The following is a 26,914-nucleotide window of genomic DNA, read 5'->3' on the forward strand; positions in this document are numbered from 1 at the left end:
TTGGTGGCGATAATATTACCTGATACCGCCTAGACGACCTTGGGGAAGTATCTAATTTGGCAGAGGCATATGTAACAGTACTGGAAGGATCAGCTGCCTGGTAGCCAGAAGAAGCAGCAGGAGGATGGTGTGGATTAATAGGGACGTGGAACTCAAGGGTGTGCAGCTAGTCGCTGGGACTAGATGACCTGGAGACCTTTGCTACAGAGGTTCCAATTTCAAGCCCCCACAGCGCAAGTGGATTCGATGGGGCCCACCTCAGTTTCAGATATGGTGGATGACCCGGTGTCCACGAGAAAACACATAGCAGCGCTCCTGGAGGAAATTAGGGACATGCAAGAGGCCCTGGGTCAGAGACTTTATAAAATGGAGCAGAGTATGGACTCCTTAGATGTGAGAGTGCAGGGCCTGGAGGGCAATAAAACCTCGCTTGAAACTATGGAGTCCAAATTGATATGCGATTATCGGAACTTGAGAGGAGGGTAGCTTAAATTTCTCCCAAAATGGACGACTTCGAAAATAGGGAATGCAGCAATAACCTTTGCTTCTTTGGGTTCCCGGAAAAGGAGGGGGAAACCGAAAATGCCATTAAAAGATCCATAATGGAGGTGTTGCGACTTTTGTTTGGTTCAGACGCGATTGACAAATCCACTGTTGATAGAACACTTCATGCAGGTGGAAGTGCTAGGGAACCGAGGACAGTATTAGCCTGATTCCAGTATTTTGCAGATAAAATGAATATCCTCGAGATAGCTAGGCGAGCGGGTCCCCTTGATTATGGCCTGGCTAAAATCATCATTTATCAGGATCTCTCGGCCTTCACCTTGGCCAGAAGGAAGCAGTGCAGCCCCCTTAGTAAAAGGTTGAATGGGAAGGGGGTGAGATACTGCTGGGGATTTCCCTTCTCTATCTCCTTTGAGTACGATGGATACAAATACAAGCTAGTTACAGAAGATGACATTCATAGCGTCACTGGAGAACCTATGGAGGACCCTCGAGAGCGGCCAAATGACCCAGGTCAGGTGACAGATGTGGTGCCCGGCCTGGGCTCGGCGAGGGACAGGCGGAATATCCCAGGCTCATGCAAATTTAAGAAACGTAATACTCCCCTCTGGCGAAGAAGGGTCTGTGAATTCCGGTCTGAGCAATGTAACATCTGTGGAGAATAGTATATGGGGGCCTGTAGCAAGAGGGGCGCATAGTAGTCCCTGGACTTTTATTTTTGCTGAAATGCGGGATAGGGAGTTTGTTGAGGGGGGACGAGAGGGTGAAGATGAGGGTGATTCGGGTATGGGGGCTCAGGCTCTGGGGCTTTGCGGAGCTGGTCCTTCAGCTGGGAGGACTACTGATGATCTGATCCTGACTTGGATAGTCAATCTTGGTGGGATTGGATGCCGGGAGGTGGGGGAATTGTTGGGGGTTATGTTGAAGTTTAAAATGTTATTTTTGTTCCAAGAGAAGTGTTTTCAATGGACTCAAGGTGTTCCTGAGGCCCTTGTTAGATTGGCTTTTCAATGGTGAGAACTCAGGGGTGTGTGGGGAGAGTGTGGTGTTCTTGAGGCAGAATAATGAGTTTGATGGATGAAGTGGTTGTGGGCTCCCTCAATGTAAGCAGTCTTAATTCACTGTTCAAGAGGGCAATGGTTCCCCAGGAGTTTAGAAGGGCAAAATTAGATTTGTTATTGCTACAAGAGACACACTGGCAGGAGGGAAAGGAGCCCCGCCTTAGCGCTAGGGATCTGGGGGAAGTATGTTCAGCATCATGTGTGGGAAAAAACGAGGGGTGGCTATGCTTGTCTCAGCCCGTCTGGGGTTTTTAGCACAGGAGGTTCTAACTGACCCGAACAGTTGTTTTGTATTTGCTAAGCAGAAGCTAAATGGCTCTCAGATTAGGATGAGTTCAGTGTAGACCCCAAACTCCGGTCAGTGTGAGTTTTGGGAGAGTATCATGGATAAATTGGTCCTATTTGTGGAGGGTCGCTTTGTGGTGGTGGGGGATTTCAATATAGTTTTGGATCTGGGAACTACCATAAGAAAATTGGAAAGGGTGTAGCACCCTGGCTAAATGGCAGAGATTCCAGGCCCTTTCACTGGGTGAATAGGGAGTTGGGACTGGTGGACTCGTTGGGCCTGATTCACAGACCGTTTTTCTTTGGGATTGCGCCATTATAAAACACTTCTGGGAATTCGCCCCATTGACTCCCCCCGCCCCAAAGGGCAATAGACTATTCACTTAATACTTGTCGGTACATGACGCTTTCTCAAGAATAGATCTTATATTAGTAGACACAGACTTAAAAGCCCAGGTCCTGGACTCTCAGATCGCCTCAATCCCGTGGCCAGATCATGAGTTAGTGAGGGTCGTAATTGAGATGAGACAGAGGCTGAACCCCTCAGGTAATTGGAAATGTAATGACGTCCTGCTCAGGGACAGGAAACTGACACAGGAGCGTCTCACAGCAATTAAAGAATATTTTATTTTTAATGATAACAGGGAGGTGTGGAGGCAGTCGCTCTGGGAGGGTTTCAAAGCAACAATACGGTGGGTCCTGCTATGGATAGGCTCCCAGAGGCAGAAAAGAAAAGGGAACAGGAAGATAATCTTTGGAAGAAAATAGTGCAAATGCAACCAGGGGAAGTCTGAGGTAATTATATGTGCCTTGCAGTGGCAAGTAAGCTGCAGTTTTACAGAGCTCAATTAAATGCTATCCTGGTCCAAGACACTGAGAAGAAACTTTTATTTTTAAAGCAGAAGTACCACAAGAGGGGGGACAAGGCAGACACGATTCTTGCGTGGAGACTGAGGGAGGAAAACAAAAGAAGAACAATTGGGGCCATTAAGTCTGAGGAAGGACTTACAGTGTATGATCTGGGAGGTATTGGGAGTAAATTTCCCAAATATTATGTGAAAATGTACACTTCTGAGTGGGGGTTAGGGGGAGACTCGCATATTGACTCCTATTTGGAAGGGCTAATGCTCCATGGCCTTTCACATAATGTGGTGGAATGCCTAGATCAGCCTATTACTCAGGAGGGAGTAAAGCAAGCCATCAAGGGTATGAAGTTAGGGACAGCCGCAGGCGAAGATGGATCTCCATGAAGTTTTATAAGTTGTTTCGCTCGTCCGTGGCCCCTTACCTGGTGAGAGTTTTTAATGCATGCCTGAGAGGTGAAGCTCTTACTGCCACGATGATGATGGAAACAATAGTGACCGTACATAAGGATGGTAAAAACCCAACACAATGTTCTTTGTACTGACCCATCTTCCTTTTGAACAACAACATGAAGATCCTAGTGAAGGTCCTTGGATTGAGGTTGGACGGGTGGTTGCCAAAGTTGGTCCACGAAGATCAAGTAGCCTTTGTCCTGGGAAGACAGGGGTCAGACAATATACGGAAGACAATTGATATATATATTTGGTTATTTATAACGCGCTTAATACCAAACATGTTTCTAAGCGTAGACCCGGGATTCGAACCTGTGTTGCTCTGCGTCGTCTTGCTTCCAAGACGAGCGCGTTGCCACTGAGCTATATTACCCGTTAGTACATAGTGCTGAATCAGCAGACCTGGATGCCTGTCTGGTTTCTCTAGATTTAGAAAAGGCGTTCGATAGGGTGGAGTGGCCGTTCATGATGAAGGTGCTTGGAAAAATGGGGTTTGGTGCTAACTTCCTCTGTTGGATAGCGGCGCTGTATATCGATCCTAGAGCGAGAGTACCAGTCAGTGGAGTGCTAACGGATGCCTTCAGACTAACGAGAGGTACAAGACAGGGGTGTCCCCTTTCGCCACTGCTATATGTATTGACCATGGAACCCCTAGCGGTTTCCATTCGTGAGAACCAGCAGATTGTGGGCATTCGGAGTGGGGATCTTGAATTTAAGCTTTCACTTTTCACGGATGACATTTTGGGATGCCTCACTGAGGAATGCTCTTCACCCCTGGCTTTACTGGAACAAATCTCGATCTATGACCATCTCTCGGTTCGCAAAATGACGTTGAAAAGTCAGACATTAAGTCCATAAAGATACAGAATTCCTATCTGGACTCCCAGGCCAGATAATTAGGCATGGGGATAGAACAGCATGGCATACAGTATTTGGGGACCCGAATGACAAGGGACCTCGGGGGTCTAGCGAAAGCTAATTAAGACCCCTTGCCTATATTATAAGGCCGCCCAGTTGCCCGGGTAATGCTTGAGCAAATGAGAGATGACAGGACCTACTGGACCTACCTTAAAGATCTAGTGGCCCACTATATAAAGGTGAGAGATTATCTTTGGGCACCGCCCAGGGATGTTCCTGGGAGACTCGGGGCCCATTCCACATTGGGATTTTTTTGGGAACTTGAGGTTATCCGAGACGTGCTTGGGAAAGAGGTGGTCTACATTTTTGAGTATCTTTGCATTACAGGTATGTTTACTGATCAAACTGGGGGGTCTCTTTGACTAGGGAGTTAACCCCATTGGAGAAAGTCCGCAACTTCAGAAAGGGTATCTTGTCGAGATTGTACAGAGCTTTGAGTACAGTGTGCCTAATGGGGAGAAAAATATTTAAGAGGTTTTGGGTAGACCTTGCTGGGGCTAAAATATCTCAAGATGAATGGGCAAAGAGCAACCTATTCAACTTCACGATGGAACACAACTATAAATGTTGCTGGGTAGCATTGGGTTCTCCTGCAACTCTCGAGAATTTTCGCAGGAGCTTCCACTCTCTGCCCAAGGAAATGCGGACAGGTAGGTTCACTTTCCCATATGTGATGGCTCTGCCTTAAAGTGCGTATCTTTTGGGATTAAGTTCTGAGCTGGAGGAAAAAGTATGGGGGTTCAGCTAGACTTAGATGCACTTCAAATGCTCTTGGGCATCCAAGCAAAGAACAGAGAGGAGCATAGTCTCCCCAGGTTGTGGGAAGCGATGATCAGGACAGGAAAGATGAGAAGCTTCCTACGAAGGAGGACTGGGAACAGAAGTTACATAGTATGATGGTAATGGAGAAATTGACGGCTATAGTAAACAACCATTTGGGGATATGTAGGGAGGAATGGGAAGCTCTGCTGTCAAGATGGTAGTGTGAAGGGGAAGATTCCTCATGTCCGGTGGACTCGTAGAAAAAAGATGGAGTAAATATACCCTTGAAGGGAGCAGAGCCACGATGTGTAGGTATGTTAGTATTTGAAGCTCCTGAGACTTAAAGGTTCAGTAGCCTGGGACTTGGAGGAAATGAATACTGTTGGAACTTGGTTAATGTTGGGGGGTGGTTAATGTTGGGGAGTGAGGGGGAAGTAATGGGGGTGAGGGGAAGGGGGGATTGTGGAGGTTAATTTGTAGACATTCATGTGCATCTGCCATTTAGACCTAGTTAACGAATATACGCCAAAGGTTTTCGAGGCTTGGGGGCTGAGATAGGTGATTATTTTTAACACTGTGAAATTTGGTTCTACCCCCAAGTCTAGGAAGCGTTTGATAGCTATTGTGATTTATAAAAGGTAAGATCGCTTGAACCCAACTAATTATCACCCGATTGCCCTTCTAGATGCAGAGCTTAAAATCTTTGCCTCTTTTGTTACTCTGCGATCTAGAGCTTTGGGCTAATTCAATCAGGCGTATGGAGAAATGCCAGATGGGGTTCTGTAAAAGTTTGGGGACCACTCTTAACCAATTTGTATTAGACGCCATGTAACCAGGGACATCATTTAGGGGTCACCAGAGGTCGCAATTGCGACCTCTGAGGGCTCCCTTGCTACCTCTTTTTTTTTTTGTAATGCACACTCCTGGGCTGTGGCCAGCACCATAGAACAAGAGTGCCACAAGTCTAACACTTTCAGCACTGACCCTAAATAAGAAAGAATAGGAATACCAAATAATGGGCTTCATTACGAGTCAGCCGGTCCGGAAAGAACGGTGGTGGTAAAGAGTCCTGCAGGCGGGAGGTGTCACTCCTGCCGGGTCTGACCTGGCGGGTTTAACACCACCCGCCTGCAGGTGGTCATGGAAACACACGGCACCATTACAGCATGGTGCCGGTGTTTCCACTTCCGCATTCCCATGGAGTCCTATCGGACTCCATGAGAATGGGGATTAACAGAATTCCGCCTCTGGAATTACCGGGTCACCGGGGTTGTAATGCCCCAGTGATTTCTGCAGTCACGGAGGTGGAATGGTAATACGAGTCCGGCGGTAACCTGCCGGAATTTGCGGCACGGTTACCGCCGGACTCGTAAAGAGGCCCAATGTGTCTTTCTGGAATTCTATACAATAATTGCTAGACTCATTAAAGGTTTATTTCAGGCACACTTTAGGGGTGAGTCATTGATTTAGTCTATTCTTAAACGCCTCAACTCAGCCTTTCATCCTTCTGAGGTTGAAAAATGTGTACCAACACAGGTTGGGTGATAGTGGGTGTATATTTTTTCTATATAAAGCACTTAAGCGTAAGTGCTATATAATAACACATCATTATCATTTAGTCATGGACATCTGCTTGCATTCACAGTAATTTGGTAATATGGGCCCATACACATTGATCTTAATGATACATATGGCGATACATTCTTCTATGAAATGCATATCACATTATAGTGATATCGTAAACCATATTTTTCGTAGTGTACAATGCTATGTGATGCCACTTCCTGTTTTGTCAAAGGGTGAAAAGTCGTGTTCCATCGCTTCCCGCGATATCACTTCAGGGGTGGGGTCAAATGACATCACTTCCTATGATGTCATGGCGGGGTCAAAGGTCGTGTGATGTCACTTCCGCTACCCCTGACATTTTGGTGAAATGACGTCCCTGCATGCAACAAAAGGCATGGCAGATCAAGTCTCCTCCTGTAAATACCATTTGCATAGACTTCTCGTTGGCTTTTGATACTGTCAATAGAGAGTTGCTCTGGAAAAAACTGAAGAACTGCAACATTCCTAATTCCCTACTTTCTATGCTTATATTTTCTAATTCAGAAATCTATTTGCTGATCAGATTGGACCAGCGGGGGTCACTTTCGAAATATATTTATACATACAGAAGTTTAAGTCAGGGGTGCGTTTGGGCCACCTGCCTTTTTAATTTGTATATCTATGACTTTGGTCCAGCTTTGTCCCATGCTTTAGTTATTGCTTCTAAGATAAATTATATACATTTTTATTTGCTCGCATATGCAGATAATTTAGTTTTGCTTGTTCATACTCAAGTGGGACTTCAGCAGCTAATTATTTCTATCAGTCGCAATGTGGAATCCAGTGAGCTGCAGATGAACAGAAATAAATCAAAGGTTATTAGATTTTGTTCTAATCCTAATAGGGCATAGAAATTCACTTGACCCATAAATGAGGCTATTGTTGAGCCAGTGAAGGGAATTAAATATTTGGGCATTGATTTGGAGTCCAGTCCAAGAAAAATAGATTTACAGAAACGGTGCATTTAAAAAGCATCAGAAATGACTTCCCAGATGAATAGTATGAATGCAAAGTATTGCATATTTTTTGTGATCCCATTAATAAAGTTTTATAAAGCTAAAAATAATTCCACATATAATCTATGGCTTGGTGATCACCCACATATGTTATGAAACTTTGACATCTAAAGTGGAAAGCAAGCTTTGGAAAAAAGAGTTAGGACTTCCGAACTGTGTTACAATTTAATTTGATTTGAATTGGGGTTATCCTCCCTGATAGCATGGTTACATTGAAGATTGTAACCTTTTACAGACTTGTACTGTTCCCGCCCCGTAATTCCTTATTTTGCGAATCAACAGAATTGTCTTAGATATGAAAAATTGTCATGTGTATGATTTTATGATTACAAGTGAAAGAAATGTAAATAGTATTTCAGTCTCCTAAAGAGATTTAATTGCAGATCCTCTAGAAGTAAAGAAATCACTATTCCAAATGGATTGTTGTGAAACCATTGAAAAAGGGGGTGGTACAGAATATTTAGCTATTGTTTCAATACAGATAAACCGAGAGGATAAACGGTAACTGGACAAGTCTATTTCTGCAGTTTAGATTGAATGTCTTGCCTACAGGAGAAATTAGATAAATATGTAGACCATTAGTGAAGTTGTGAGATGCTAAATGTTTTTGTGGACTGCCTATATCTTGCCACTTTTTAAAGCATTTGATGGTAGAATGTGTAGGAGTGCACCAGGGTAGGGTATTGATTCTAGGCAACTTTGTGGAACAGGTTGGTTGGCTTTTGACAAATTATTTTTGGCTGCAGCTGTCAACTGGCAATGAAATCTCGTTGACAGTAACTGTTTTGAAATGTTTTGATAACATTGATAAAATCAAAATCAGTAGCCCTGGAACTAAGGTTTGATTAGATCAGCTGGTCTGCAAGAAATGTGAGAGTGCTGTTTGCAAGTTTACACGTGGTACTAATTGAGCTGTGAATTTGATTTTATTAGTGCTGTCTATTTTACTAATTTTAACGTATAAACTGTTTCGTTGGCGTATTATGAACTATTAAATGTGAATTCGATGCTGACGTGTCTGATGTATTCTATTGTATTTTTACTGTTTTGAATTGTGTTTTTTTTGTGTTAACCAATCTTTATATATAAAAGTGAAAATGTGTGGGTTTGTGGCTTCGCGTATGTTCCTTATACTATTCCACATAATCTCACCAATCTGCACCACCTTTTGCATAGTTACCTGTTAGGACCCTCTGGACATTACTGGCTACGTGACATCTGGAAACCCCACCCCTTTCCACAGATTTCAGCAAAAGTGAAAATGTGGGTGTGTGTTTGTGGCTTCGCGTATGTTCCTTATAGAATGCCACACATTTCGCCAATCTGCACCAAAATATGCACAGTTACCTGTTAGGACCCTCTGGACATTACTAGCTACATGACATTTGGACATCCAACCCTTTGCTCGGATTTCAGCAAAAGTCAAAATTTGGTTGAGTTTGTGGCCTGCCAACAAAGCTGTAAACACTGTTCATGTATGAGAGGTGAATTCACCTGAGAGGCGAAGTTGAAGGCAGGTAGCATTCCAGAAGTTCCCACATTTTTGCTGCATCAGGTGAAATTACTTTTCATGGGGATTTGTGCGAGATGGTGCCTGCCGACTTTTCTTATGAAGTTGACCATTCTTGACACACTGAGTGAATAGGAGGACACTTAGGAGATTATTTTCCATGCAGGTTGAATGTGAATGGAAGGCGTAAAAGCCTTAAGTAATGCTTTAACACCTTTCATTCACATGATGCCACATTTTCAATCATTTATATGGAAGAGAGGAGGGGCGGAACGCAATTTGCGTTTCCGTCCCCTCCCCTCCTCTCCACCATACAAATTCTCCAGCATTTGTGCCGGCATGCATTTTCATGCCGGTGCATGGCATGCGGCGCCCACAATTAAAAGGAAACGCTGGTTGGCATGCTTTCATACAAGCAGCGTTTACTCACTTTACACTACACAGTGCAAATGTGCAGGGTAAAAGGCGGCATACACACGTTTATGCCACCTTTTGCCCTGCACATTTTCACCCGGTAGTGCAAATGATGAAAATTTGGCAGCAGGGAGCCACAGCCAAGTAAAAGTGTTAAGGTAACGGTCACCACCTTCAAATGTATTCAAGAGACCATTCAGTTTGTAAAGTGCAATATATACCTGATCATTATTATTTCCCTGAAACCACACACATTTGTCCCTTTTCTCCCAAGCAAACAATCTCCACTGTGCATAGTATGCTCATTTTGGTTTATGCACCAACTTCAAAGCTCTCAATGTAATCTTGACGTCTCAGCGTTATATCCTGGCGAGAAAGCTCAGTGGGTTAATATACCTTCTGTAAAGACTTTAATGTCTTCCCCCATCTAACCTCACATAACACAGGAAGTGTGTTTCTGGCTCTCTTATCCTGCAACCCAAAGTTTCCCAATTTGCAAAGAAGATTTTAAATACACATCCCAGACCATGCTCTAAAATAAATACTCTTTCGTGACACTTTAGACCCCCTTTTTTAATATCACTTAAAGCAATACTTTCAGCTCCTGAAATGTAAAAGATATCACAGCCAAAAGGTACCCTGCTAGTTAAGCATAACCACTGAATGAGACTGAAATGTGAGTGTTTACCTTTAGTTCTGTTATGAATAATGTCATTGGAAATGAAAGCAAGTGTTGGGCAAAGAAATCATCAGAATGAGTGTGAAAAGGTCGCTGAGGAAGAAATATATGTTGAATAGATTTTCTCTTGTATTTGCTTGCACTAGGCTATGGCGACGTCTGGCCCCTGGTGGGGGTGGAAACCTGTTGTACAGCATGACCTTTTTGCACGGGCATATCACACGTGCAACGTTGTGCAAGACAAACTGTTTGTCTTTGGTGGTGTCAAATCCGGAGGTCCCAATAAGATTCCGCTGGATGAGGTGGCGACGTTTGACCCAGAGCAACAGTCAGTGGAGAAAGTGTCAGAGAACAGCAGGCATGGTCGCAGTCACCATGACACAGTAGTACTTGGAGGTCGATGGCTCTGTGTTGTTGGAGGCTGGGATGGGTCCAAAAGGGTCTCTTCTGTGTTTAGCTTTGATACAGAGAGCAAAGTCTGGGACACTTGGGCCGAGGGACCATCCAATGACCCACCGGTTGGACTCAGCAGTCACACATGCACCAAAGTCTCTGATCATGAGCTGCGGATTGTTGGCAGAGAAGGTGGACTCCGCACTCAAAGACGCTATGCCAGCGTTTACACCCTACGAGTTAATGCCAACACCAAGACTTACTGGTAAGTTTTCTGAGCCAAAAGATAGCTTGTGTAAAACATATGTGTATGCAGAATGCACAACTTCTAGTACAATGTCAAACTTTTTTAAAATTGGATCGTGAACCTTTTGATCTGCTGTGAAATGCACGTAAACCTATTATGAACTTTTTAGTGGGTCAATTATATCGGTCACACATATGCTGTACTATAGAAAGAAACTAGGCTTGTGAACCCATTAGAGGCTCTTTAAGATGAGGTGACGCTCCTATGGGAAGGATGGGGATGCAGACATTACTCAAACACCAATAATAAGGCCGACTTAAGAAGTTGGCATGGTGTATGCTGTTTTATTAACAATTATCTGAAACAGGGAGTACAACGGACGTCGGCGGATGTCTCACAGCAAAATCTCGACAATTTACATAAAAAACATCCTTTCCTTTTATAACAAACATCCGTCATCACTGACGTCATACTACATGGCAAACTGTAAAACTTATGTGGGGCTGTGGTTGGGTAACAAGGAACATCTACATATACTTTCTATGGGGGTTGAAGTTGTGATTGGGTCTCTACTGTCAGGTGGGCAACTAAGCCCTCCTCTAGTGCAAGCCATCTTCATTGTCACAAAATACACAGCAATCTATTGGATCTCCAACTATAGGGCTCTTTGATACGGTGGCCCTCTATCATTGGTTGGCACTCATGTACCCTTCTGGAATATTCCACTCACTAGCAGTGCACAAGCTGGTACTCCAGGTGCTGGTCCAGGTGCGGGTGGGTTGGTCTTGACCATACCTCCCCACCCAATCAGCCCAACATCTATCATCACTCTTACTTTCTGTCATTCAATTAGCCTTTGAACATGTCCTTATAGGCTTCACAACTCCTGGGAATATTAGGGAGTATGGGTATTCTCGCATCTTCTTGCCTTGATTTCATATGCTCAAGTCTAGTTCCATCTAGGTCACATGAATGGAGACCATGTTTTGAGCTTCATGTCTGTATTAAATGGTATAAAAACAAATGGAGCTTGCCACTCATTGTCTTCCAGCTGCACCTTTGGCAGGAGCTTGGCTCGTCTCTTGTATTAATTGTATCCTTTAAATAGACAACCAGTTGTCGGCTGCACTGGCCTTCTTGACACTGGGCCAGACAAGCCTCCTTGATTCTTTCTTGCTCATCAGCTACTGTTTGTTAACTGCGACACACTGTCAGGCTTCCTGTCCATGGGATCCCAGGTTGCTAAAACCCGATGTGGAACATCCAGATTACTTACGCTTACATATACCTTGGCGGCACCACCTGCAATCTATATACTACGTATAGCTAGCTTCTATGATCACTTAGTCCTCTTGCGTTGCTGGCTCTGTACAATTGTAAAACGGTTTTGCATTTTCTTCCGTGCTCTTCACACGTGTAATCTTCTTTTTACTTGTGACAGATTACTCGACTCTTTTACTTTGTCTTCAGGTTCTTTATGTTCTCTTTTTATGTTTTCCACTGCTATCCCTTCTCAGTGTGTCATGTTACGTTTGGTGATGTCAGCAGTCTGCTCTTTCGTTCTTCTTCTCCCGCTCAACAGGGATGATTCCTAAGACGCTGTCAGCTCTTTGTGGATACATAAAGAATGGCTTCCCCAATGGGTACTTTGCTTCGAAAGATGCTTGTGTTATTGGCATCATTAGAGGTGTTGCCATTGTCATTATCTCTGGTTCCCAACATATAGGCAGGTTCGGGGTGGGGCTTCTAGTGGGCTTCTTTTGGCTCCTCTTCTACACTCCCCCCTTTTGTTGATTCATCGACCACTCCTTCATCAGTCTTCACATTCAGACATATTTTCTTGAAGAAATGTTTCTTTGGAGTCCATATCTTCATCACGCCTTTTAAGGATCCTGCAGATTTTACATGGTCATCAACGCTCCACACCATGTGACTGCATTGTCCACTTGGGCTACAATAGATCCATCTTCCCACATACTTTTTGTGATCTATTGGATACAGGAACTTCGTTCCCTCAGGTGCATGGATGCTGGCCTTTATATAGTCTCTAATTTCTTCATGTGTCAGCTCCTTTGGTTCAACTCCAGATTCGACATCGATCATAATCTTCATCCCTATTGCTTTCTTTGTTGTCTTTTTCCATTGGTGATTATTATCCTGATTACACAGAACCCAAACATTATCATTACTAAAAGTGCTCCAAGGAACTTGAAGATGTTCGCCATACACTGTGGTACCCATGAGAAGATTGATGCAAACCAGCTGTCATCCGTAACGTCTTCCACTTCATCTTCCATCTTGATGTGTAAGTTCGTCAACATCGTCATGGCCTCTGTCAAGGTTCCATTCGCGTCATCGTGAGAAGGTATGAATGTGCAACATGATTCTCCGATTTTGGCACAAACACCTCCATCCATAGCTGTAATCATGTCCAGGACATATCTATTCTGGAGTGTCATTAGTCTTATTGCTCTCAACTCTTCCTTGATTGCGTTGAAGCCCTTTATAGTATTGTTGATTGTCTACAGGAGTTCCCATCTGGTTATTTGTAACCATTTAGTATTCGCCATTGTCTGGATCCCTGGAATGAAGATAAGCATAAATGCTGAGGCAATCTTGCTGAACAATCTGTGCTCATATGGAATGGAGTCAAACACTGCTATTGATTTTGCTGAGAAATAATTCTCCCTTTTGATTCGTTTGAGAATTTCAAGTGATCTCTTCTTTCTTAGATGAGCATCAGCTTTGGGAAACTCTCCAATGTTCAAGTCACGTTTCGGAATCACTAATGCTGGAACATGGATAATCACCATAGAACACAGTTCACCCCAGTCCTTGGGTAACTTCATGTATGCTCTGGATCCACAGGCCCAGTAGTGGTCCATTATCACTACTGTCCCATCCTTCATTCCTGGTACATCAAAGATTTGGTTGCACTGTTGATTCTCTCCAACTTTTCTTGTGCCATTGTTTCTGAAACACAGTTCTGCACTTGCCAGAGGCACAATCTGCACTGGGCTTCCTCTATCTTCAACCCAGGTCAGTAATTTGGCAAGCTTTGGCCATAGTGGTTTACATATCCATTCCACATTCTCTACAGTTGATTTGTGGGATCCCATAACTGCCAGTGTTCTGCATAACACCACGCCTTCTTCCGATCCATCTGGTGAGAGCACTGTTCCCCAAATCTGCATTTGTCCTCTCTCTTTACAACTTCTTCAGTCTTCCCTTGGCAATTGAGCTTTGTATGTATCTCCCATCTGATCCCTGCTCTCTTCATTCCTTGGCTGTTCGTATTTTATCACATGATTTCTGGCGTGTGATCTTGCTCTTGTTTTTGAATCTTGAACATAATCATCATCTTCTTCTGGTGCTGATCATTCTGTTACCCAGACTAAAGATGCTGTTTGGCCCTGGAAATGACCTCTTTTATGACAGAGTACAAGGTGAGTAAGGCAATGAGCTGTCTGGACACCTATTTCAATAGCTATACATATCTCAGAGTTCCCCAATGCATAGAGTAGGATAGCACAAACATAGCAACTCTTCTCTGAAGGTCTTTTACCCACTTCTTTCATGTGCCGATACCACATGTTATTCCCCAAAAGTGCTGTACTGTCAAGATAATTATTTAACTCCTAATCATCTTCTCTTACACCGCTCTCGGGTCTCTTCCTTGTAAGCATAGTACATGCACGCAACTCATGAAATACATCAGTAGCCATCCTTCCTAGCATGGGAATCATAGGGACACTTGTCAGAGAGATAGGTGACTTTACACGTGTCCTTGGTGTAGGAATAATCACATATGGCCTTGGCTTTCGTGAAACAGTTATATCTGCAACAGTCACTTGTTTGGGGAGGCTCAATGGAACTGTTGCCCTCTTTGGACCAGCATAATAAACAGTGTGTATTGTGAGAAACAGAAAAACAATGATGAATGTGGTGCATGCATATATTATACACCAATACATCAATCCCCACCAGTGATGATTCCTCATATGCCGCTGTGCTCTTTCGTTGTCTGCTATAGTGTCACTATTAGGACTCCACATCATGCCTGTAAACTACTTTTTAAGAAAAGAAAAACATCTTCAATCAGGCACGGTTGTCAGATGCTCTGGAAGCTGTAGGATTTGCTCAATTATAGCTAAGAGCAATCGCCTTATGATTGGACCATTTTAGGATCTTGCAGGAAAACATAAATATCAGTGTTTCTCCCCACCAGTGCAGGATATGCTCGCAGAATGAAAAGAAAATCAGCAAATACAAGTTGATGAGTGTTGATATTAGACAGAACCATTAGGGAAACCAAACTGGATTTGGCATATTTTATCAGGATTTCAAAACTTTTAAAAGAGATTTCTGTGGCTCAAGCAACAAGTTTTCACGCCTGCTATAATATCTATAAGGAGTGCTCAACAGAAGCCACAGTCCAAATGCAAACTTGCATTTATTTAGCCGGCACCTTCTGCGTCCTTCTTCCTCATCATTGATCAAATCTGCACATGCTGAACTACTTTGTGTTGGCTTGCTTCTGAATCAACAGGTGGGGGTGGATCGGTCTCTCCGGCATACTGCTCGACGTCACTCAAGTGTATCCAGGCACGCCTTTCCTGTACTTTTACTGCTGAAGGGGTAATTACGAAAGGGCCAACAAAACGGTACTCGGAATTTCGAACTAGGACTGGGTCTCCCACAAATAATCTAGGAACAGGAAGTAATTGCGATAGTCCAATTGCTGAATGGTCTTTGCTTGCTTGAGACCGACACCTACTAGCGGTCATACATGTCAAATAGTCACTTATATCAATTTCTAACATTTCTGCTGTCTTCTGGGCATCACTTCTATTCCTCGATGGAGGATTCAGAGGCGTTCTCATTCCCCTCCCTGTTACTAGTTCATGGGATGTGAGGTGGTGGTCTGACCCAGGCTGATTCCTTAATGCATATAGTGCTAAGGGTATGCAATAAAGCCATCCCTCCTTCAGTGTCAATTTCAATTTCGCGATTCTCTCCTTGAGAATACCGTTGAGTCTCTCACATATCCCGTTCGCTTGTGGGTGTAAGCAGAAGAAAACATATGTTTAATATTCAAAAACAAACTTATCTGCTCAAATAATTAATTCACAAAATGTGGACCATTATCGGACCTCAACACTTCACATATTCCGCATCTAGGAAATACTTCTCGTACTAAAAACATTGCTGTGCAAGTGGCATCAGGATGTGTGCATGGACCGCCTTAAATCCATCTTGAATAGAGGCACACTACCAGTATCATATACCTATATCCACTAAATATCTGCAGCATGTCAACATAGTCAATATGTAAATGCTGAAAAGAACCGTTCGGTCTGGGGATCACTGCCCGGATTGTTTGAAGTTTATGCCCAGCAGTAAACTTTTGAAATACGATGCAATTTACTACATAAAATGCAACGTGTTCTAACGGGTTCGGTACGAATCAGTCTTCTGCAATAGTTGCAGCAAGAATCTCCCTAGTTACATGCACAGGGTAGTGCAGCTGTTCAAGCGCTATTTTCAGTAATGCTACTGGAATCACTGGCTTTCCAGTGCTATCTTACTGCCACAGGGCTTCAGTGGGGGTTAAAGAACACCCCCTCCTTTCAAATAGCTCCTTCTCATCCTGTGGAACATTTCCTTGAATTTCCATCAACTGTGTTTTTGGTAAATGATTAAATCCTTCTTGCATTACCATAGCCATAGTCACCCCCTCTTTACACTGGGAGTATCAACACTTGAAATATATAAAGAATCTACAACCCTTTTGGCTTATTGGTCTGTGGCTTAATTTCCGTGTGAAATAAAATCAGTCTCTTAGTATGTGCTGCACATTTAACTATCGCAATGGCTTCTGGGAGCTGTAGTGCCTTAATGAGCCTGTCCAATAATACTGCATGTTGCACTGGAGAGCCGTCTGCTCAGCAGTAGCCCCTCCTCTTTCAACGTGCTAGCCCTGCATGCATGGTTGACATCACTTAGGCGGAGTCACTGTACACCGTCATTTCCTCCCCTTTGTATTTCTCAAGTGTGATAATAAGCTCCACCAATTCTGCTGCCTGTGCTGAAAGATGCGATGGCAGCCTTATGCATGCCACTGCTTCAAACTCCCCATATTACCTGTATCTCACTTCAGCTGACCCAGTCTGTCTTTCTCCATTATTTTGATCGATCTTTGGAGCCCCATCAATAAAGAGAATCTCCCCTTCCAACAGTGCATTTTCACTTACATGCTGTATGTCGTCATACAATTCTTCATAACTAGCGCAATCATGCACTTGCTCACCCTCTGCCACTTCTTCAGCTACAAATATGGCAGGGTTCTCTATCCTGCATCTGACTATTTTAATTGCAGGATTCGATATGACTACTTCATATGCAGAAGCTCTCTGATGTGTTAATGTGAAATGAAATAAAATAAAATTAAATGATATTTTATTTATATCGCGCTCGTACACATATCTTTCAGAACGCGACCAGACAAAAAGGGCGGGGAACAAAGGAGAACAAAAAAAAGAAAACCGCTATCTTACTAGGCCCAGTGACATTTAAGAAAGCGCAAGTGCATGGAAAAGGGAAACAGGAAAGTGTATGGAAGGGGGGGAGTGGAGAGTGCGGAGCAGAGGAGAGAAAACATTAATAAAATAAATAAGGGTGATAAACCATGGTAGTGCAGTCAGCAAGTGGCAGGTGAAAGTTAGTCAGAAAGGTATATCTGATAAGTGCAGAAGAAAAGTGGGAGGGGGACTGTATGGGTACAGATACAGAGCCCTAGTGCAGAGGGTGGCCTGGAAGCAGTGCAGGAGGGTGGCAGGGTGAGCAGGTACCTGGGCCCAAATGACAGAGGGTGGCCAGGTGCATGATGCTGAGAGAAGAAACAGATCAACAGGGATGAAGGGGGGCAAAGGAAGAGGCAAGGAGGAAGGTCTTGAGATGCTTCTGGTACCAGAGATGGTTTTCCTCAAATTTTGAGATTACCGGGAGGCTGTTCCAAAGGGAGGCACCAGCCAAAGACAGAGATCTACCCCCAGCTCGTTTCTTTGCAAAACGACTAACCCTGAGGGAGGTAGATGTAGAGGAGCAAAGGGCTCGAGAGGGGATGTATTTACAGAGGGATAGTTGAAGGTATTCTGGACCCAGGCCCCAGAAAGCCTTGTGGACAATGCAGAGGGTTTTTAATTTAATCCTTGCATCCACTGGGAGCCAATGAAGGGATTACAGGGCTGGAGAGATACGATCCCAGGGCATAAGGCCAAGGCCAAGTCTCGCAGCCCTGTTCTAGATTAGTTGCAGAGGGCGGAAAGTGGAGGCAGGTAGATTTAGAAAGAGGCTGTTAGAGTAATCCAGTCTGGAAAGAACTAGAGCTTGGGAGACAGTGAGCCTTTGAGGGAAGGAGAGGAAAGGCAGAGTACCTCTAAGAAGGTGAAGTAAAAAGTTTGACTTTTTGCAGACATCAAAGATGTGTGCGGAGAAGGAAAGGGTAGAGTCAAAGATAACCCTGGGGTTCTTAGCCGTGCAGGTGGGGGAAGGAGGAGGGCCAAGGGAGGCCGGCCAGAGAATAAGAGGAAAGGATGGAGATGGTAAACCAATAAGGAGGATTTCAGTCTTGTTGGCATTTAGACATAGGGCCTCATTACATGGTAGGCGGTAAGGGTTTACCAGTACCGGTAAGGGCACCAGTACCGGTAAACCCTTACCGCCTTACTACGAGTTCCCTTTGCGGGACCCAACCCGCAATAGCGCCATGGTTACCGGCTACCGTGTAATGAGGCCTATAGATTTTTAGCGGTACACCAGTTTTGAATGGCGATTAGGCAATTAGAGATGAGAGAAGGAGAGGAGGAGGCTGAAGGAAGCCTGAAAATGAGTTGGGTGTTGTCAGCATAGCACTGGAAAGTTGAGCAGAAAATGGAGATGCAATAAACGAGAGTTGCCAGGTATTGGTTGAAAAGCCAGGACGAGAGGCAAGACCCTTGGGCGACACCACAAGTGCAAAGGGAGATAGAAGATAGGAAGGACCCACGTTGTACCTGGAGGGTCGATCAGAGAGAAAAGAGGCCAGCCAAGCCAGAGCCTGATTAGTGATACCAAGGTTGTCATAGAGACGATTGAGCAGGGGGGTATGGTTGACCGTGTCGAACGCAGAGGAGAGATCAAGTAGGATGAGGACAGAGGGAATGTTAGAATTGAGGTTGGAGAGCAGGTCTTCACAGATGTTCAGGAGGGCAGTTTCCATGCTTCTGGCAGCTCTGAAGCCAGATTGGTGGTCATGGAGGGAGCCAACAGAGTCAGAATGGAGATTAAGCTGAGAGATGGCCAGTTTACCCAAAAAAGGAGTAATGGAAATTGGGTGGTAGTTTGCTGGTAGCGTGCCCATAGGTTTTTCCAAAATTGCAAACAAGGCATGCTCAACAAATAATCTCATAGAGCATCCCATTACTATATTTGTAGCCTTCTCAATGGCAAATGCGGCAGCAGCCAGCAATTGTTTGCACGGAAAGTGTCCTCTCATAACTGGATCCAAACTCCCACTATAATACGCCAGCGGTTTATATTCTAGAGCAGTTCTCTGTCTAAGCACTGCTGTCATAACTGTCCAATTTGTGTGTGAAAACAGGTAGAACTTTTTAGAATAATTGGGAATACCTAAAACTGGAGTCGTGCAAATTGTTCTCTTTAACTCCTCAAATCCTTCCTCCATCTCCTCAGTCCATTCTATTTTATCCGTGTTCACTTGTGCCTTTTCAAGAGCCTGTAAAAGTGGTCTTGTGTATGAACTATAATCAAATACTCATGTTCTTACATAGTTGCACAGTCCCAGAAATTGCTACATCTGCTTTATTGTGTGCAGTTTTGCTGTTTTCATAATTGCCTCTGCTCTTTCTGATGTAACTTTTTTCCCCTCATGCAAAATCAATTGGCCTATGTACAGCACCTCCCTTTGGCAATACTGTAACATTTCTTTGTCCACCTCATATCCCTTTTATGCTAGAATAATCATTAGATGAATCAAGTCTTCCCTGCATTCATCTTCTGCCATGCTGCAAACTAAAATATCATCTACGTCTTGCAGTACAACACTTTTCCCTTTTAATTCAACATTGCCTAGGTCCATCTGAAGGACCCTATTAAAACTCAATGGATACCCACAGTACCCCTGAGGTAATCTTGTGCTTTTCAGTTTCGTCTGATGGAACGTAAATTACGTCAGATCTTGAGAGTCCTTATGCACCGGGATTGATAAAAATGCATTTTTCAAGTCAAACACTGTGAAATATTGTGCCTCAATAGGAATACTACACAATATCGTTGCAGGGTTTGGAACTAAAGGAAACTCTGCCTCTACAGTCTGGTTAATCGGCCTCATGTCCTGAATTAGATATTATGACCCTCCCTTCTGGTTTTTAATCAGATATACTGCGGTATTGCACGGATACTCTGACGTCACCTGAATGCCCAGTTCCATTAATGCAGAAATGGTCTTAAAAATACCCTCATCTGCCTCTCGTGAAATGGGATACTGCTTTGCTCGAGGTAAAATTGCTCCTGGTTTCAGTTTAATCTGAACTTCTACCCCCTTTAATAGACCTACGTCATAAGGGCCTGTAGTCGATAACGAGGTTTGTACTTTATCTAAATACTCATCAAAATATTCTGGACATTGCAGTACTATCATTATTCGCTGCAGGACTTCTCTTTTCTCTATTTTGATCCAATATGTAATATTCATTTCAAATACCAACTCATCATCTGCTGGATCATCTTTAAACAATTCCTTATCTGTGACATCTGTCATACCCTTCCCCGAATGCATTGGCCCTCATTACAACTCAGGCGTTAAGGGTTAACGCCACCGTTAACCCTTAACGCCTGATTCTGATTTTAATGCCTGCTTTTAGCAGCCGTTAAAATCCATGGCGCTAATCCGCCATGATGCTAATTACGCCACCGTAATTTACGGTGGCGTAATTAGCGCCTTCCCCACTCCCATTATGCCCTATGGGGCAAAAATGGGAATGGGGAAGGGAAAATGGGAAATGGGGATTTACCGCCCCACTCAACTTGGAATGGGGCGGTAAATCCGCCATCCACCATGGTGTAAACGTAGTTTACACCATGGTGGTAAAGTTGGTGTACTTAGCACCAAGGTTGTAATGACCTCCATTGACTGTTCTGCATGGCCTGCCTTCATCCCATCCTTCGAGCACAGCCAATTCCCCTCGTACCACAGCTGCAACTAGTTCTAAAGGAACAACTCGTCCTTCTTCTTCGTACCTTGTTTTCTGGGGTCTGAACAGAAACTCATCAGGTATTCTCCTAGTCTTCCCCACTATGCCAGTCAACCATGTTAGCAAAATGCGTACCCCATACAGAAAATGTTCAGGTTCGAGTGGCACTCCTCGCAGAGCCATGTGCCCTGCAAATGCTATTATGAATTTGCCCACGTTCAAATAGTGTATTCAAGGAGAAAAGATTCTTTTCTCCTTGAAGGAACACACTATGCCATCGTCAGTAAACAAAATCGTCATGTTAAGCTTCGTCGTTAAATCTCACACCAGAATATTGACTGGTGTATGCCATGAATACAACAATGGTGCAGACATGTCACATTCTCCCACAAAGATTGGCAATTCATCAGTAAAAGCAACTCTATTTGTAGCACCAGAGAACATCAGTGAGTATTCATGACATTTTCCAGCATTGGATATTTGCCCTCACGTATACATGAGCGAGTTGCACCAGTGTCTACTGAAAAAGAAAAGGATTTGCCTCCTATCAACACATCACTCCTCGTTTCCTCTTGAGGATCTGGTGTTACTGATAGTACTGAGCACATCAAGTCGCCCTGCGAGCTGTTCTATTCTGGATATATGCTCACCCCAGTACTCGTGAAAGGATTTTCATTCATCACAGCAGCAACCCCCACTCTGGGTGTCATTAACTGTCCCGTGTTTGCGTTCTGCTGTATTTGCATGGGTGCGTGTTGCAAATGCCTTTGCGGGCGGACTCAATGGTGTTTGCTGTAATTGCTGTGCCTGCTGTATTTGCGACGCTTGCTGCTGAAACACTGTCTGATCTTGTGCAAGTTAATTTCTAAATTGGGGACTATATGCTGGAGGGTAAGCTGCCCCCCTCTTGAAAATTGTCCATTCTGTCCATTCCCTTGGTTTCCACACATATGCGCGATGTGGCCTGTCATGCCACATGTCCAGCATACAAGAGGCGCTCTTCTAATTTGCCCTCCTTGCATATTCTGATTGTCATTCTGCATATTCTGAAAGCTGTTTTGATTATTCTGAAAACCACCCCTTCCTCTAAAACCCATCCATCGGCCTCTTTGCATAAACCCATTTCCTCCTTCGTCCATCTGACGTTGATTATTTGCCTGTGATGCACCTATAGGTTGCTGCATTCCCAACCCCTATGCGCTTGTCAAAACCACCCGTTCTAGAGAGTATTTTATCCGTTTTTTCCTGAAATAATTTAGCTTCTTCGAGTTTCCTAGCTTCTTCCTGTTTTTTACTCTTCTGCTGCAACAGTCGACAGTAGTGCACGATTGTCAACTGTATTTCTGCCCACGGTTTTGCTTCCATACCCACTAATTTCTTGAGCTGCCTCTGCACTTTCTCTGGCAGTCCTTGACATAAAATGTGGTAAAATACCACCACTGATTTCCCCCAAGGCTCGTGAAATTCCCAAGACCATTGCTCTTGAATAGTTTGAATGTTAGCAAGCAGATCTTCATCCGGTTGCCTCTTACGTGCCATTATTGCACCCATATCTGAGGTATCAGGACACTGTATTCTCAGTGCTCTCCAAACATCTGCTCTGCAATTATTAAATCGCACTCAATCATGAGCTGTATTCTGCGCCGTGACATTCAAATACCCTGCTCGTGTCCAAATGTCGTCAGCCCTTTCCACAAGAATAGCTGGTAGGAGACCCGTAATGCCCCCTATTGCTAGAGTATTCCCTCCTGACATTTTCTCTAGCTCATGAATCAATTTTCCTGCACCCACCATTAAACTAGGGAGTTTACATCTTAAATTATCCTTATCCATCTGTGGCCATGGGATTTACTGTGGCCTGGCTCCTCCTTTCTCTAACAAGGGGAACTGCGTATACACAGCTCTGCCATCGGCACCCATCATCTGCCTATCCATAACAGGGACAATAGGTCTGCATCGCCATCTACCTGGCAATGACCTTAGCCTGTTCACATATGGTGGCGATTCTCCTCTCTCACTATGCGATAGTCCCTCACGGCGCTTGGGATATACCATGGAATCTGGTGTCCTAGCCTTAGGTTGTTCCAGATCTGACCATCTTACTTCCTTGTCTGACAGCATGCATCATTCCGGACCACATGCACTCTTTCCCTCTTCCCCTCGGAAGGCTTCCCTTTCTTAGTCTGACATATCTAGTCCCCAACTTTTGTCCCTGTCATTCTTATCCAAAGTTAACCTGTGCAAACACAAGGTTCTGTGCTTGAAACTGAACGGGCTTCCTTCCTTGCCTCGTGATTGGGCAATTATAGATCGATCTTCTTTTCCCTTGCTTCCCAATTTGCCCTTTGTCCACATGTCTTGATGAACTTTATCGATTCTATCTCCAATACTTCCTATCTTAAAATTCTCCTTTGGGTCTATCCTGGATGACCCAGGCATTACTTCCTTTAACGGAAGAAACTCATCTATGTTTATTCAAAGTGGCTCTGTTGTTGCTCCCCATGACAGGAGGAACTTCTCTATATGGCTCCATGACATTATTGGACTCGGTTCCATGAGCTTTTTCTGAATGCAATCAAAGTTGCGTGCCCTCTGTCAGCTTTTTCGCTTCATTTCTTCATCTAATTCTCTTCATTTCTTTGCTTCCATCTAACCTTCTCTTCCTCTTTTCTTTTCTCTTCCCTTCTCTAGTTTGCTCTATGCACTTTGTTGTCTCGTCGTCTTTGCATTGTTTTATCTCACAGTTTCTGTTCTTCTTCCTCTTCTCTCTTTCTTTCTAATCTTTCTTGTTCCGCAAGTGCTCTTTGCCTGTTGTCATACTTCCTCTGTTCTTCTGCCCTTTCTTCTCTTCTTTGCTGTTCCTCTTGATACATCTGTTCTCGCCGTTGTCAATTCTTTCTTTTGTTCTCATCTTCCCTCATCCTTCTTTCTCGTTCCCTGTCTTTTTTTGTTGTTGTTTTTTTTTTGTTTGTTCGGCTTGATCTACCTTTTGCCTTACTTCCTCAATGCTTTTCCCATCAAGTTTAAGCAATATCTGTCCACCCATCCATTTGTTCTGTACGAGCGTTATCTCGCCAGCTTTATCCTTTTCCCCTTTCAATCTCTTGATCTCTCGTTCTACATCTGTGGCCATGTTTGATCGTTCGCCCTTCTTCTCCTTGTTCTGCAAAGCCTTAAAGATTTCTTCCTTTCTCTTACTGTCTTCTGAACTATCACCACTGCTATACACAGGTGGTTCATATACCGGCTTAGTATACCCTGCCGCTGCCTTTGGTTCCTTTAACTGATACAGCCCTATATCTTCTGTACTATCTCTGTTTATTTCCGACGGAGTAGGGAGAGCAGAAGGCTCAACACCCTCCTCCTTTGCTCTGGTTAAGCATCCATTCTTCAGGGGGCGGATCCTCTTGCTCCTCCTGGTACATCATCTAGAGCTCTAAAATAGCTAATCTTTTCTCTAATTACTTCCCGTGAATGCTGCGTGCAGGTATGTGGTCATATGTTGCAAAACTGCTTTCGACAGTGATCCCCCTTGTGGACACGGCATGAACAGCTTATCTGCTATGCCTTTTACCCATTCTGATGGGATGCTGTTGAGGAGGGGGCAGTACAGAGCCAGGAAACATTGCCCTGGAGGGTCCATGTCCCATGATGAAGCTGTAGCAGATGTTGGTGCAGATTTTCGTCCAGTGTTGTTTTAACTGGGCTGCGGATACCTCTTCAGCAGGCCGGGTGGTGCTGTTAAGAAGAGTCGAGTCGGCACACAGGCCTGTGTGCAGTGCTGGAGTGGCACTGTGTTGAGTGCCCCAGTGGAGAAGGCCCAAGCAGGCCGGGTGGTGCTGTGGGTTAGTAGTTGTGTGCCCTACTGCTGGACAAGTATGTGCGCAACCTGGTCTCCGGGGCGCAGAGGAGCGTCTTGCCAGGTGGCGTTGGAGTGAGGAAGGACGCGGCGCAGAACCTGTCCTGGTAGCGAGGGAGGAGGAGAATCCACTGGCCAGCGCAGCGCAGTAGCATGGAAGGAGACTACACTGAGCTGTATCCTGTGGACGATCGCGCACTGACCGTGGTCAAGGATGGTCAGTAGCCGGTGGGTGTCCGGTGGAGCACACTACAGTTGGCGTGCGAATAAGGTGAGCCAGTGCCTAGTTAATGGAGTGCTGGGCCGTGGACTTCTGGTGAGCGTCCAGGAGCCGTGCTCACCAAGGGCCTGTCATGAGGAGGCAGCGCCGAAGTGCAGGCAGCGGTGGAGGGCGTCGGGGTGAGAATTCCCCAGCGCCACGGACTCCGGGGAGCTCGTTTTCCATCAAGGGGCAGCGGAGGTATACTCTCGGCGGCATCCTGGGCGAAATGATGATGTTGCCCTTGACGGGGTGTGCGTTCAAGTGTGAGAAGATAGAACTCAAAGAAGAGTTAGAACTCGTTGCGTGTTTTCAGTGCTGCAGACGCGCTGACGTCGTGTTTTTGCTTACCGGAAGGCAGCCGTGGAGATCTGCCAACCATGGGTGTGTTGTACCCTATGCTGGTGATGGTGATGTAGACTGGGAAAATGCGGACATCTGCGAGGGCACATCGGAAGAGCGCTGTACTTTCTCATATGGTGTTGTGTACTATCATGTTAGTCACTCAGAGTTGACGATGTTGAGGACTGCATCGGCCATAGTGGAGGAAAGATTTTGACGGGATTCTCCAGTGTTGTTGTGGCGTTTCCGGGACCCTGGAGGAGTGGGGATTCAACGCTTACAGCTAGAAGGGAGACGAGGACAGTTGGCATTTACCGGAGTATCAGTGAGACAACATGCCTGCGTTTGAGGCCAGTTTGTATGGTGTCCTGTCTTCGTGTTGTGGCCTTTAGGTTGTGTTCTTGTGAGTGGTAGTTGGGGCCAGTATGAGTGTGTTTTGGCGCCAGTATGAGTGTTGCGGCCCTTATGTGTGTTGCTAGTTAACTATTACTTATGTAACGTGTTTCCCGCAGTTCCAATTATGGCATTGAGTTGTTTGATTTAATTTTATGTTTGTGGTAATGTCATTTTGGAATATTGATGACTTTTCATGAGTATGGTAACATTATTCTCTTTCATGAGGGAATTTTGTTCTTTTGCGTAACATAACCTGTTTCTTTCTTTCAGGTATATGTGTGGGTACCTGGACTCGTGGGTTGCGGGCTCTAGTATTGTGTTCTGAATTATTTTAAATATGCAAACAATATTTTCCTTACAGCTGGGCGTGTCTTATTGGTCAGTTGACCTGGACTCGCGGGTGGGTTTGACTTTAGTTTGAGGTTCGATTTGGCATATAATTGTTTTTCAATGTGGGAACTGCAAACTGGGACTTTTATCGTCCAGTATGACTTTATTTTTCAACACCATTATTATTGTACTGTGTTCCCTGTCGTATGTGTGAGACTGTGGCAGGAGAGCCAAGGGATGGTGTGTTGGGTGTGCTGCGGTAGTGCAGTTGGTTGGACTAGGGGTCCTAGGTGTGTGTTTGGGTGTGCTGCAGTAGTGCAGTTTGGCTAAGACTTGGGGTCCTTAGTGGTAGTGTTGGTGTGTTGCTGCATGTGCAGTTCGGCTAGGACCGGGGATCCTCAGTCGTAGTGTTGGTGTGCTGCAGGGTTGCAGTTTGGCTTGACTAGGGGTCCTAGGTGTGTGTGGGTGTACTGTCAATGGCAGTTGGTTGGGACTTGAGTCCCGTATTGTGGTGGTTTAAGGAGTGCGTTTTTGCAAAGTCTAGTCGAACTGTATTTTCTTCGCTGTTTGTGGTTGTGTGAGGTGTGCTCTGTTAGGGCACTGTTGTGGACTGATGTTGGGATGGTGTGCTTGTTGTTGCTCTTGGTGAGCTGGGATCGTGCCCGGGGGTGGCAGCCCTGGTGCCCCAGGGTGGAAGGTTGTTTGTGCATGGATGGATTGGCGTGTTAGGTAGTGTACTATTTCTGGGAATGCTGGGGCGTGGCA

At 44.7% G+C, this 26,914-nt stretch overlaps 1 protein-coding gene across 1 annotated transcript in view; it reads left to right on the forward strand.

Moving 5' to 3' along the window:
- KLHDC9 (kelch domain containing 9) overlaps positions 1-26,914 on the forward strand; it is a 398,404-nt gene that overhangs the window by 91,243 nt on the left and 280,247 nt on the right. Inside the window, exon 2 of the mRNA XM_069607190.1 lies at positions 10,217-10,728. Within this exon, the coding sequence (XP_069463291.1) occupies positions 10,220-10,728 (509 nt within the window). The 5' untranslated portion in view covers positions 10,217-10,219. The remainder of the gene's footprint in view (positions 1-10,216; positions 10,729-26,914) is intronic.

The sequence above is a fragment of the Ambystoma mexicanum genome, chromosome 1p, assembly GCF_040938575.1.
Source record: "Ambystoma mexicanum isolate Mex_15411 chromosome 1p, UKY_AmexF1_1, whole genome shotgun sequence".
NCBI lineage: Eukaryota > Metazoa > Chordata > Amphibia > Caudata > Ambystomatidae > Ambystoma > Ambystoma mexicanum.